The sequence below is a fragment of the Emydura macquarii genome, unplaced genomic scaffold, assembly GCF_026122565.2.
Source record: "Emydura macquarii macquarii isolate MOO-44397 ecotype Brisbane River unplaced genomic scaffold, CSIRO-AGI_Emac_v2 contig_1253, whole genome shotgun sequence".
Classification (NCBI taxonomy): Eukaryota; Metazoa; Chordata; order Testudines; family Chelidae; genus Emydura; species Emydura macquarii.
In genome coordinates this window covers 27128467-27141098 of record NW_027131390.1, presented here as the reverse complement: position 1 = coordinate 27141098, position 12632 = coordinate 27128467, and the positions used below count along the sequence as shown (strand labels likewise).

Genomic DNA, 12632 nt, shown 5'->3' with positions numbered 1-12632 from the left:
AGCTTACATATATAAGCGTCTAACACAACTGCCAATCTGCTGTCAGCATTTGCATAAGACATGAGCTAAATTAAAGACAGATCATTTTATTTGCTTTTCAAATACATGGCATGTTCATATCAGCCTTGTATCCAAAGTAGCTGTAGAAATACAATACTTCCATTTCACATGGTATAAAAAGAATAGGAATACTGTGTTTTCTCACTGAAAACAATCTGTTTAGAACATTTTTTGCAATAAAAGATTTTTCAAAACTTTAAGAAACCAGTAGAAAAAACTGTCATAATTGTGCCCCTAGCTTCTATTTTTTTACAATATGCTCATTACTTTATCTGAATGTCTGAGTATACCCCACACCTTATATAGATATGAGAGACTAGAAGATCCATGTAATGGAAGATCTTTACCCCCTACCATATATCTTCTTTCAGAGTCCCCGAAAAACTGAATTCCGTGTGAAGAGCATGCAAACCCTATGAACGGGTTCCTAGATTCCTTGCCCTCTCAAATACAGAGCACCTAGGAATGCCCTGTCCCAGGGACCCACAGGGAGGCCATACAGCAGCACAGCCAGGGAGCACTGTGGAGAGCAAGTACTGCAGGTAGTTCCACCCAAAAGACACAGAGTGATATTATCCTGCAACCATCTAATTGGCTAAGTGCTGTATTTAACCCCAAGGGTGGTTGCCCCAGGAAGTTGTCTGGGCAACTACATAGACTTTGCCTGCTGCAATGAACGACTTTGCTTGATCTCCTGATTTCCGGTCTTTGACTGTAGTCTGACTCTTACCTCCAGATTCTAGCCTGGTACAGCCTCTGACCTCCAGTCTCTGACTCCAGCTTGACTCTGACTCTGGTCTCCTGATTCCAGCCTGGTGCTATCCTGATCTCCAGCCCTGGCCTGACTCTGACCCTGACTCTTGCTGACAGGATCTGGCTCTTGCTATTTCTTCTATTCCTTCTCAGCGACCACCATCCCTGGTGTGCAGGCCTCAGCTTGGCTGTAACCACTAGGCCAGACCACCTATCTCCTGGTCCTTTACACTCTGCCACCACAGAAGTGCAGCAGTTAGGATTTGAGCCTTAAAACAAAATATAATTTAACTTTGACAGTCAACATCCACATCTAGATGTGATTCATTAAGAGCCTAAACCATATCTGTGATGTGCCTCCATGAGGCAGAGCATTCAAGACTTGCATTTCTTTTGTGCTTTTTGGAGATCCTCCAGAAAGACCCCTTCCCATCCCCATGGCTGATTCACAGTTCATATACTTACACTCAACTCTGTCTCCTTCCTACGCGGGGAATTGAAATGTAACTTGTGGGGTTCTAGCAACATTAGGGGAGACTTTACCTCCCCAATGCATAATTTCTTCCTTTTTTTTTTTTTCTTTTTTTCTTTTCTTCTATGGCTCACTCCTCATTCCTGGTCTTTTTTCTCTCTCTGCATGCGAGATCAACTAAGGTTACTATAGCTTTGAAAGCTACATCACAGGAAAGAGAGTGGGACAGGATCTGTGGAGGATTGCTCATGTGGAGAGGTAGTAAGAGTTCCCTGTCCATTCAAGCTGTTCATCAAATTCTGATCTCAAACCTTAACGCCCTATTCTATACTTGGCCCAACCCCCATTAAGATCAGTCCGCTCAGTGTGGTCAAAAGCTATTGTAGGAGAGTAAAGAGTTAAAAGCTGGACAAGTGGTCAGGTCTAAATTACAGGGAATGGGGTCAAGGAAAGGACAAACCTTGTTTCTGTTAATTGATGTGAATTTTAGTTAATCTGTTATCTCTCTCCTTCTCCTCCCTTCCTGGCCATCTGCGCAGGGGATGAGTCTATCGCCATTCCTGTGCAAGGCCTTTTGGTGGGAAGAAAGCATTCTCTTCCTTCTCCCTCTGGCATGCCTTTACTTCAGAGACATTCACAGCTTATAGCTTTCGAGAAGTCTCTAGAATAGTTCTGACCACACACTACTTCTAATATTTGTTTTCATTATTTTTATTTTCAGTTTTTGTAAAATTTGATCTATGGATCTTTCTTTACTTATTTATATTTGCATATAATTCTTAGCCAAAGCATCACATCTCAGTAAGAGAAATTAATATTAAGAACTTTTTGACAGCTTTCAAAGGCGAAAAGAGAGAGGCCCAGATCATGGTCTTTCATGTGTGCCAAAGCAAGGGGAACTAGAACTTGTAAGGTACCACTGGTTTGAGCTCAAGAATGAAAGTTAGCTCTGTACTGCCCCTGTTTCCCACCTCCAATGCAGTTCCCTTCCCCACTTCCAGAATGAAACATTTTGTCGTCTTGTTTTAAAATGACTTTTTGATTTTGTAAAAATGAAATGTTTTGATCCAAAATGAGTTTCCCCACACCCCCCTTAATATATTTCTTTGCAGAGAATTTATACATTTTGGGGGTTGGTTCCAATTTGGAATGAAGCCATATTTCAAAATCTTAAAATCCTTTGTGAAATGAAACTTCCATCTTCTGCACACTCAATTTTTTTCTCCAGTATAATAGACCTTTGGTATAGTTTAGAGTTTCCTTTTTGACTTAGAATCAATGAAAAAATTGTCTTCAAAATCTTGAGCCCTCAGTTTTATTTATTTCTGTTTTCCAAACTTCTTCCTCTGTCTTGCATGACTGTAGCTTGCCTAACATCCTATAAACACTTTTATATCAGTTTATTCGGCTATTGATGACGATCAGAAGCAAATTATTCCTTGTCCAGCTACATTCTTAGCATTCTTCATTACATTAATGTATGTTTCAGATAGTATTGAAAGGTTTTCTTTACAACTCTATTAGTTCAGTGAAAGCACGGGATAAAATAAAACAGCTAATGCCTTCGTATAAAAATAAAGATTGCTGATGGATGAGACTAGCAACATCTTTGCCTGAAGCATCAAAATTGTCTTATAAATCTGACTCAGTTTCCTGATGGAGCATATTGAACACAATAGTTGCTCACCTGTTCTGCTAAATATACATTGGTCTATCCATGTACTAGTTAAGGTTGGAAAGAGAGTGCCTTGTCATTTTGATTCTTTAAATATTGTGTATTGAGACAGTTACTTAGTAGCCTGCTCAAATGACTAAAAAAATGATGTGTTGCAGACAAAATACTTTAATTCCTGGGTGCTATATTCAATTAATTCATCAGTTTTTCTTTTTATTTATTCTCAAGCATTATTAACCAATCTAGAACTTCAACTTTAAGTTGAATACTCAGAGTTGTATTCTCAGTAAAGAGAGGGGTTTTTTGGCCTGGATGTGCTCTTGTTGTGTGTGTGTGTTTGTTTTTAATCATATTTTCTGTTTTCAAAGAAATATCAGCTCTTTCTTTTTTATAGGAACTGATCTTTTGCTCTTGAGAAATGAAGATGGCATCATGTGTCACAGAATGTCTGTTGCAAAACTTAGATGGGTATGATGAGTGTGTAGTGTGAAAGCTTCCCCCAAAGGGTGCTTTATTAATAAGAAATGTGACAATCTGTGCCACTGGCAACTGCCAGATTAACTAAGACAAAATGACATTATTATGAACTGGGAATTGGAACCAGACAACTCTTATTGATTCATTTTCCATTTTTTAATATTCTACACTCTCCCAACCTGTAGGGATATTGCAACGATCAAACAGATAATTCTTTCATTATGTTCCTTCCTGAAAAGTGTGAGCTCTGAAGCTTTTTTATCTGATATCACAAATTAAAAAAATAAAATAAAATACAGTTCTGTATCATATTCACAGCTAGTGTGCCCCCTTCTGTCAGGATGTGATATTGCAGGGATGTTTGTCTCTGGTGCCCTCTGCAGGTCATCTCTCTTTGCACACCACTCAGCCCTCCAGCTGAGTAGTTGCTAAGCCAAACCCCTTCTGGGGCAACAGATGTACAGGTGGTATAGTCTTAAGTCCCAAAGAGAATCAACCTGTCTTCTGGGTCTGGGGCTTAACCCCTTTCTTGGGGTTCCATTGCCTCTTCCCAGCTCTGGTATCAAGTCTTCCTGAGACTTCCAGCCTCCAATGGCCTCTGGTACTTCAGCCTTTCATAGGACCCTGTGTGCTCCCTATGGCTTCTCTGTTCAGAAAGAACTCTCCTGCCTTTTTGGGGGCCCCAGTGTCCACTAAGTTATTCCTGATGCCTCCCATATTATGTCCTGTAGCTGAGATTGCACCTGTACCATAATTAACTTTCCCTGACCAGCCTGTGATGGGTTCCACCCCATTACAAGTAGCTACCAGAGAGACACCTCCACTGTTATAGATAATATATGAGGGGGTCTACTACCTTCCAGTATAAAACGATGGCTATCAGAGAGTGTGAGGGATAGGATTTGTGAAAGTTATTTCTGTGTGGACGGCATACGTACCTGACATTTAAATGAGTTTTCAGTCTTAAGAAATCAACTAGACGTTTCTTATGAGATATTTCAGACTATCCTCTCAGCATTTCCTCAAGTGAAACCACAGAAACATCAAAATCTCTCAAAATGAATTAGTGGACATAACTGAAAATTGTAAATGAAAACTACAGAAAATATATTGTCTCGATGGAGGAGAGTCCCGTTGAATATGTACTTCACCATGCTATACACCATTACTAAGACTTTCAAAACTATCTTATAATTTAGATGAAAATTCCTTCTAAAATTAATGAGAGTTGTACACCTAAATCCCCAAGGCTGAGATTTTTCAAAAGCCCCTTACTTGTACAGTGTTCACATTTACCCATATATAACACAGTGATATCACAGACACCACCATTCTCTCTGCTTAGAATTGGAAATAGCTGTGGTATCTTGGATACTACTAGGCAGGAACATTGACTTTACACTCATGACACCAGTACCCTCCATATCTCAATACTTTGTTAATTCTGATTCTCACATACTTACAACAACGTAGACAAACATAGTGTTAAACAATAGGCATGTCTTGTTGTGTTTCCTGGAATAATTCATATCTGCTTTTATAGACACCATATGCTTCCACAAATCTGGATTCATAGTCACCTCTATAAGGCATCAATTCCAGAAGAATGTTTTCATAAAAAATATCATGAGCAGATCTTCAATATCCAGGTTATATATTGGTTTGATGTAGGAAGTTGCATACAGAATATTACCTGGAATTTATTTGCTGCCTCAACGTATTGGTTTCCACAGGCCTCATTCTTCTATATTCTATTTCAGGAGTTCTTAACCTTTCTGGACTACTATACCTCTTTCAGGAGGCTGATTTGTCTTGCGTACCCCAAGTTTCACCTCACTTACAAACTATTTGCTTACAAAATCAGATGTAAAAATATAAAAGTGGCATAGCACATTGTAATGTAACGTATGTAATGTAAATTGCTTACATTGTCATCTTTACCATATAATTATAAAATAAATCATGACCCCTCCTGGGTAGAGAAACACGGATACAGTATATAGAGCAGTATAAATGACCAGACTGCAACTTCAAGCAGGGTAGATTTTGTCCAGCTGATCAAATGAAGGGAATTGTGCTGTACTGGTGTGTGAGAGGAGGGAAGAGAGATCAGAAATTGCTGCAAAAGGGGAGAAGTCAGAATGGTTGCTGACTCATCCCCTGGGAACCAGAAGGGCAGAAGGATTTGAAAGGGACAATGAAGCCTCTTACACAGAGTAGGCTAAGGCTACACTTATCCTTTAGGTGAAATGCCCAGCTTGGTCAAGACCTGCTCTCGGGTATTGTGCTAGTGGCCCCTTTTCAGGAGGGCTGGGAAGGAATTTTTCCCTCACCACCAGTTTGGACTAGGTGGAGTTGGGGCATTTTCCCTTCCCCACAGTGGGTTCAGGGATGGCTTTGCTGCTGAGTTGCAGATTAAAATCATATCAAGTGTCTCTGTCATTCTTTCAGTATAGCCAGATAACAAGTCACTTGTCTGTATGAAATTTTAGTTTATATTGACTTTGCTAGTGCTTTTCGTGTAACCTGTTGTAAAAGTAGATAATTATGTAGATGAGTTGATGTACCCCCCTGGAAGATCTCTGTGTATTTCCAGAGGTACGTGTACCCCTTGTTGAGAACCACTGTTCTATTTTGTTAGATTAAAATGATCTTCCAATTAGTATGACATGGAAGCAGTCTGTGCATTTTCCCTTCTCTATTCACCCCACTGGAGTATTGTAATATAAACTCCATGCCTGTATGTGCAGTTTGTTTATATTTTTTGTGTCCACCCAAAAATGACTTCTACAATATAAGTAGCCTCCATTTATCAGACTTCACTTCTGCATTTTCTCTCTCTCCATACCTAACATTAACCTTTTAAAAAATGAGGTATCATCTCAGCTTTTTGGAAAGTTCCCTATTGTTTCTGGCTTATAGAGCGTCTGAAAAACAGTTTGGCCTAAAAGTACCAAGTAGTTTATTGTATTTGGCTGCTCTAAAGACTGGTGGTTCCATGTACTTAGAAAGAGTATGCTTATTTAATAAACTATGTCTCCTATATTGAGAAATGCCAGTTATCAGCAGTTATAGCTGTATCTATATAAATTTATAAGTATATCTATCTGTCTATCTTTATCTTGAGCCCAGTACATTCCAGAAAGAGGGGAGGGAAAAGAAATTCTGGATTTGTATCCAAATATTCCCTCAGGATTTCCTTTGATATCTCTGGCATCACTGCCAGATCTCTTTCTTGGGGTTTGCCTGCCTCACAGAATTGTAGTCTTTCTGAGGCCCAAGGCACAGATCTCTACAGCTACAAGACAGATGAGGCCTTAGGAAAAAAATGAAAACATCAAACTCCCTGGCCAGATCTTCAGGCTTGAGTCAGTTTGTTTTGTGCAGGATATTTTCATTTAGATTCCATACAAGATGATGTGATGGGGTGTTAGCCCCACACTGGCACTTAAGGGGTTAAAAACAGCTGTAGGAAGGCTGCATGGGAGGCAGCCAATAGGAGAGAAGCTGGGAGGAACAGCCTATCAAAGGCCAGCAAGCCCATATAAAAGGAGCTATAGGGTAGAGAAGAGCAGTCTCTGCCTGGAGCGCAAGCGGTGAAGATTGTGTCTCTTGCAGACTGAGAGGCCTGCAGCACCTTAGACAAAGTTACTGCTGAGAGTGGGTAGTAGCAGGCCCTGAGGGTGGGCAAGGAAGGTGCTAGGGCCGGGGGAAGTGGCCCAGTGAGACAGCAGCTGGGAGAGGAATTCAAGACACAGCAGGAGGCTGAGATCCACAGGGTCCCTGGGGCCAAGACCTGGAGTAGTGGGTGGGCCTGGATCCTTCCCCCTTCTTGCCACTAGGAAGTGGCAGGACAAGTAACTGCAGGTGCCACTGAAAAAGTGGTGGGATATGAAACTGCAATGGCCACTGAAAAAGTGGCTGGACTCCTGAGGAGCCAAACCTCCCCTGAAAGGGGGAGAACAAAGATCACGAAGAAGACTCTGTAGGTCCTAAGAGCTGTGGGAAGGGCCACAGGCAAACTGGGAGGAAGAGTGATGGTGCGCAGATTGGAGACATGGGTGTCGGCTTGAAGATAATCTCCAGACAACCAGCAGGAAGCGCCAGTCTGGCAGTGAGTGCTACGAATCCATCACAGATGGTTTCAGCATTCAGGCAATAACTACCAGAAAAATACCTCAGGTTCCTGGTGGTCTACAGCCCTTGCCAGTACCTCCTAAGATAGATGTGGTATTCACCAGGACCTTAATCTAAAGTCCAATGAAGTCACTGGAAAAGCTTCCACTGACTGCCAGATGATTCAAAGTGCTTGGTAGTGTTTGCAGCCTATCTGCTTCATCACATCTTGCAGGTATATCTGTATGATGGACCACAGCCCCCAATATTCATGCCCTGTCAGGTACTTGGTCCCACTTCTGTAAGATCTACGTTGGCATCAGCTCAGGTTTTAACCAATATTCCATCGTAGATTCCACCCAAGAATAGGTTCCAAGATCCCATCCAGTCAGTGGACACAGTCCAATCCAGGCTAGAAGGCCAGTGAGATTTTTATCTGTCATTGCTAGGCTTGATGGCTGACTGCACCTTTTATCCTCTCTGCAAATTTGCAGGCCCAACTCTTACAAGTATAATTTAAATCCATATGCAAACCAAGTGTTGATAGCTTTGACCTGGTGTTTCTCCTTCAGCAGATCAAAGACCTTCTACCAGGACACTGCCAGAAGATATCTTGAAGGGAATGGTTCTCTGAGCTCCTTCCTTAGATCATTACAGACACAAATGTTCCCAGTCCAGGTTGGAGAGTACATCTTGGGTCTTTGACTAATCAGGGTCTTTGGAGATCTAAGGCATCCAGACTCTACCTAAACTTGTTAGAATTGAGAGCCACCTGGCTGGTTCTCAAATATGATTGCCACAGAGTTAAGGGTAACTAGTTCAGATTCTCAGATGATATGATTGTGATACATTACCTGAACAGACAATGGGATGTTAGCTTGCCTCCTGAGATGGAAGAGTTATCTCTTTTCACCTGCCAGGTATTGGAGGGGTAGTGGAAAGAAACACGCTAGCTGATGACTGCATCTTTTGACTTAGGATCATTATGAGTAGTCATTCAAACCCTCATTGACTTCTATATTAGTTGTCAAGTGAGGCCATCCAAGCATGAGCTTGTTTGGTAGAAGTCAGAACAACAAATATCTGAAGTTTTGCTTGAGAATACACAGTGATCCACGATACATATTATATACTCTCTCATTTTCACTGTGCCTTTGTGTCTTGCTTCCATTTCTTTTTTCCTCCAGACTATTGAGGAAGATTCTGCATGATGGAGCCAGAGTGAATTTTATCATGTAAGAATGGGTATGGCAGAACTGTTTCTTGGAACTTTTTTTGCTCTCCCTAGAAATGATCCATTGAGTTTTCTCCTAAATCAAGAACTTTTGTTCCAGGAGAACAAAATGGTGGTGCATCTGGATTTCAAGTCCTTTCATCTGATGAACTGACTGCTAGGTTTCTAAAACAAGATGTCTTATGTTTTTCCTGAGATAAAGACGGTCATATTAAAGTCTCAAAACTTTTCCACTAAGAAGAGTTATACTGCCAAAAGGAAGTGGTTTCAAGAGTCTGTTTATGGTAAAGGCCATGACCTGGTTTCCTGTCCTTTCCTATTTACCACAGAGTTCTTACTGTGTCTAGTATTGATAAAGTGACCCTTAGCAATTGGCTACTCACTCCTCCCTCTTCTTTACAGTCCGGCTACAAATAGGGCTTCTGAAGCTGGAGAGGGATGGTACTTACACATTCTGGTTTTTTTAATACTGGGATTGAAGTAATTCTGCATACCTCCCGATTGCTAACTACAATAGTAAATTAATTCCATGGCTGTGTGACTGCACAATTAGCATATGGTGGCAATATACTCCTGTGGAGGCATTACACTCCTAGAACAAGAACTACTGTTGATAACACCTTTTGTATGGATTCAGGCATGAATGTGAAAGTTGGAATGTATGGCTGTGATAATCCTTAAGCTTGGCATGCCATAGCTTTAACAGTGTAGTAAAATGTATTAAGCAGATCCAGAAGACTGAGTGGGCCTGATTTTTCAAAAGTTCTGAACACTGGCAGTTCCCAGTGACTTCAATTTAAATGTGGCTTCCTAGCATCTCTGGGGAAAAATCAGGCCCTGTGTGGTTTAAGATGAGTGCTTTCACAGGTAACTGAACAACTAGAGTATTAAAGAGGAAAAAAATGTGTGCCAGTTGACAACAGCAACAACCTATATTGGTAATGTAATAAAGGCTTTGTCTTTGTCTTTGTTATGAATTATAGTGCACCTACTATTTAATTTCTACTCTTGCAATGACCACATGAATAGTGTGTGATCTGTGTATGGTGTTGTATAGCATCAAATAACATTTTCTTTATTTTGGAGGGTGTAAATTGAGATATGGGAGCTAAATTAAGATTGCTTGGGTGTATTAAAACTTCTTTTAAGGTATTTCCCCCCCTTGAAGTCAGATTTTATATTTTCAATTTTAACAGGCTTTTTTAAACATATAAAACAAAGCAGAATATTTTCCTAATATTTCTGTGGAAAAAGCATTAGCCTGACTAGCTGCATTATTTCATAAGAGGCTTATCTTTAGTTTAAAAAAAAATTGATAGGTTCACAATATAAAACATTTCCAAGATAATATAAAGGAAGAAATGTCAAAGTTTTTCTTTCGCTGTGTGCACATATTAACATATATATATTCTATATTTTTGGGGTGGTTTTTTTCCTTTAAAAAAGTAGACTTTAATACTTTTACACATTCTTGAAATAATTCATTGGCTGAAAGTAGGTCATGGAATTTTGTCAGATCATGATAGAATGTTTATATACAAAAAAGGTTAATATTAATTATTTTGGGAGACAGATTCTTAGCTTCTCTGGTTGAATTTGATCAATTGTTTTTCTTCTTCACGTCATAGGGAAAGGATGTCAAAATTAATTTTTTTAATTTGATGCTCTGTTAGTTTAAAAAAATTTCATTGACACTTCTCTGATGCAATACATTCCTTGTTGATGACGATTTCATTCATATATTTTCTCAGCAAATTTGTACTTAGATCTAATTTTTAGGAAACTTTGACTGTTTATCATGACAGTTCAAATTAGTATTATTAGTATTAAACTAGTATTATTTTAACAAGACATGTTCTGAATATACATTTAGATCTTTCAGACCTCTTACAAATCACTAGCCAAGTTAACGTGCATACACCTACATTTATCTGTTCTGATTGCCTGTAAGAACATCAGTGTTTTGTTTATATACACTGTTCCCTATTTAATTTTGTTTTGTGATAAATTTGTATAATAAATGCTGCCTGCTAAGATGCTACTTGAAAAGAAGTTTCAGGCTAAGACATTTTAGAATGCATCTTCTTTTGTACAGACATGTTTAAGGAATCACAGATGTCCTATATGCCAGATATCACAATTTGAATAAATAAGAACTGCTAAAAATACACAAACTCTCAACTGTGTTTTACTGCCAGAAACTGTCTTTAAGTAAACTAGTTTTCCATTTTCATTACAATGTAAAGTTCCTCAATTATCCTTGTAGAGTGGTAGCAAAACCATAAACTAAAATAAATCAAATAAATTGCCACATAAAAATATATACTTGTTTGGATCCAATTTTATGTGGAATTGTACAAAGCAGGATAAAATTGCTTAATAATGTTGGTATCTGCCTAGAAAAAAATCAGCAAAAATAAAAGACTATTACATGCCACCCTCAGTCAAATAACTTGTATAAAAATCTTATCCCTCAGTATTAACATTTTAAAATAACTCGTACCCTGTGCTTCCTGCATTAAGATCTTATAGCTGTAAGTAACAGTTTATTACCTGAGCTTGCAGAGAGTATTTAGTCTCTCACTGTTGCAAATTAGCTATGAAAGTAATACGATTTGAAATAAACCTTTTAAAAGCCAAGCCAAGTAGCTCCCTTTTCACATGGTTCAAGGTTAATTATATTTATCAAGGAGGCAGTAAAAAGGGGCAGTGAAGATGTCAACAGATTGGTGGCAATAACATAATATATGCATCTCCAAAATTTCCATTTTTCAAAGTTTTATTTACTGATAAAATCAGCATGAGGACTGTGTTTTGTGATGGATCATTTTTCATTGTTTGCATAAGAAATTAGGATAACAAATTTAACATACTTTTCAGAGCTACTATATGCAGTAACAGAGGAAACTGACATATCTTATTTATTAGGGACTAGATCTCACAAATGAAAAATATTAACCATAAAACATATAAAAAATACATGGCAAGGTTCATGCTCATCTTGAAGACTTTGTTTATAAATATGCTTTCATTATCAGTAATCTCTGTATTTTACATTGCAAGTTCAAAGAATGTAGTAGGCAACTCTAGTTAAAAACAAAGACATGTTTCAGGAATAATTTGAACAGGAGTATAGCTTTCATAGTGCAAACATCTAAAACTCCTACCTCTCAGTGGATTCATCTGTATTTTCCTCTGTGATCATCTGCAACTCCTGTATATTTTTATTTGAATCTTCTTTGACACAATTTTCCTCTGTGCTTGCTTTGGGGATATCCTCATTTGCTCGCAGCTGTTTTATGAGGTTTTGTTGATGCCAGGTTTGAATAGATCGGTGGTGCACAGGGGTTGGACCTGGCACTGGTGCCAGTATATTGTGGTGCACAGGACTGTTGTTCTTCTTTAGCCCATTTCTGTCCCGAGAGTGGCTCTTCAACCTATTCTGAACCGGTGTCCCTCTATGCTCATATCCTTCCTGAAGGCAGCCTCCAGTGCCTGCGGAACCTTGAGAGGGGTGACTGAACCACCTCCAGCGTAGCCTTAGGATCTGTTTCACATCAAACTCTTTCTTTCCAGAAACTGACATTTTTGCAGGGCAAAAGAACAAAAGCCTATTCTTTTAGAAAGGAAATAGATTCTTTGTTATCTGTTGTGTTTCAGCACCTCTTCTTAAGAAAAGACAACAAAAGAACAAATACCAGTAACCCTCTTTTTTCCTGACTAATATACTGCTAGCACTTCAAGCCGATGCTAAGCTGCTGCTAACTATATAGGTGGGAATCCATACTGACAGGATGATGAGGTCAGACCTTAAACAAGTAAATCAGCTTAGCACAGGAAAGCAG

At 39.1% G+C, this 12632-nt stretch overlaps 1 protein-coding gene across 2 annotated transcripts in view; it reads right to left on the bottom strand.

Moving 5' to 3' along the window:
* Window positions 1-12373, bottom strand: part of KLHL4 (kelch like family member 4) — a 76392-nt gene extending 64019 nt beyond the window's left edge. For both annotated transcript variants that reach the window (XM_067549756.1, XM_067549755.1), the window contains exon 1: window positions 11955-12373. In XM_067549756.1, coding sequence (XP_067405857.1) covers window positions 11955-12373 — 419 coding nt within the window. The remainder of the gene's footprint in view (window positions 1-11954) is intronic.
* Window positions 12374-12632: the final 259 nt, after the last annotated feature.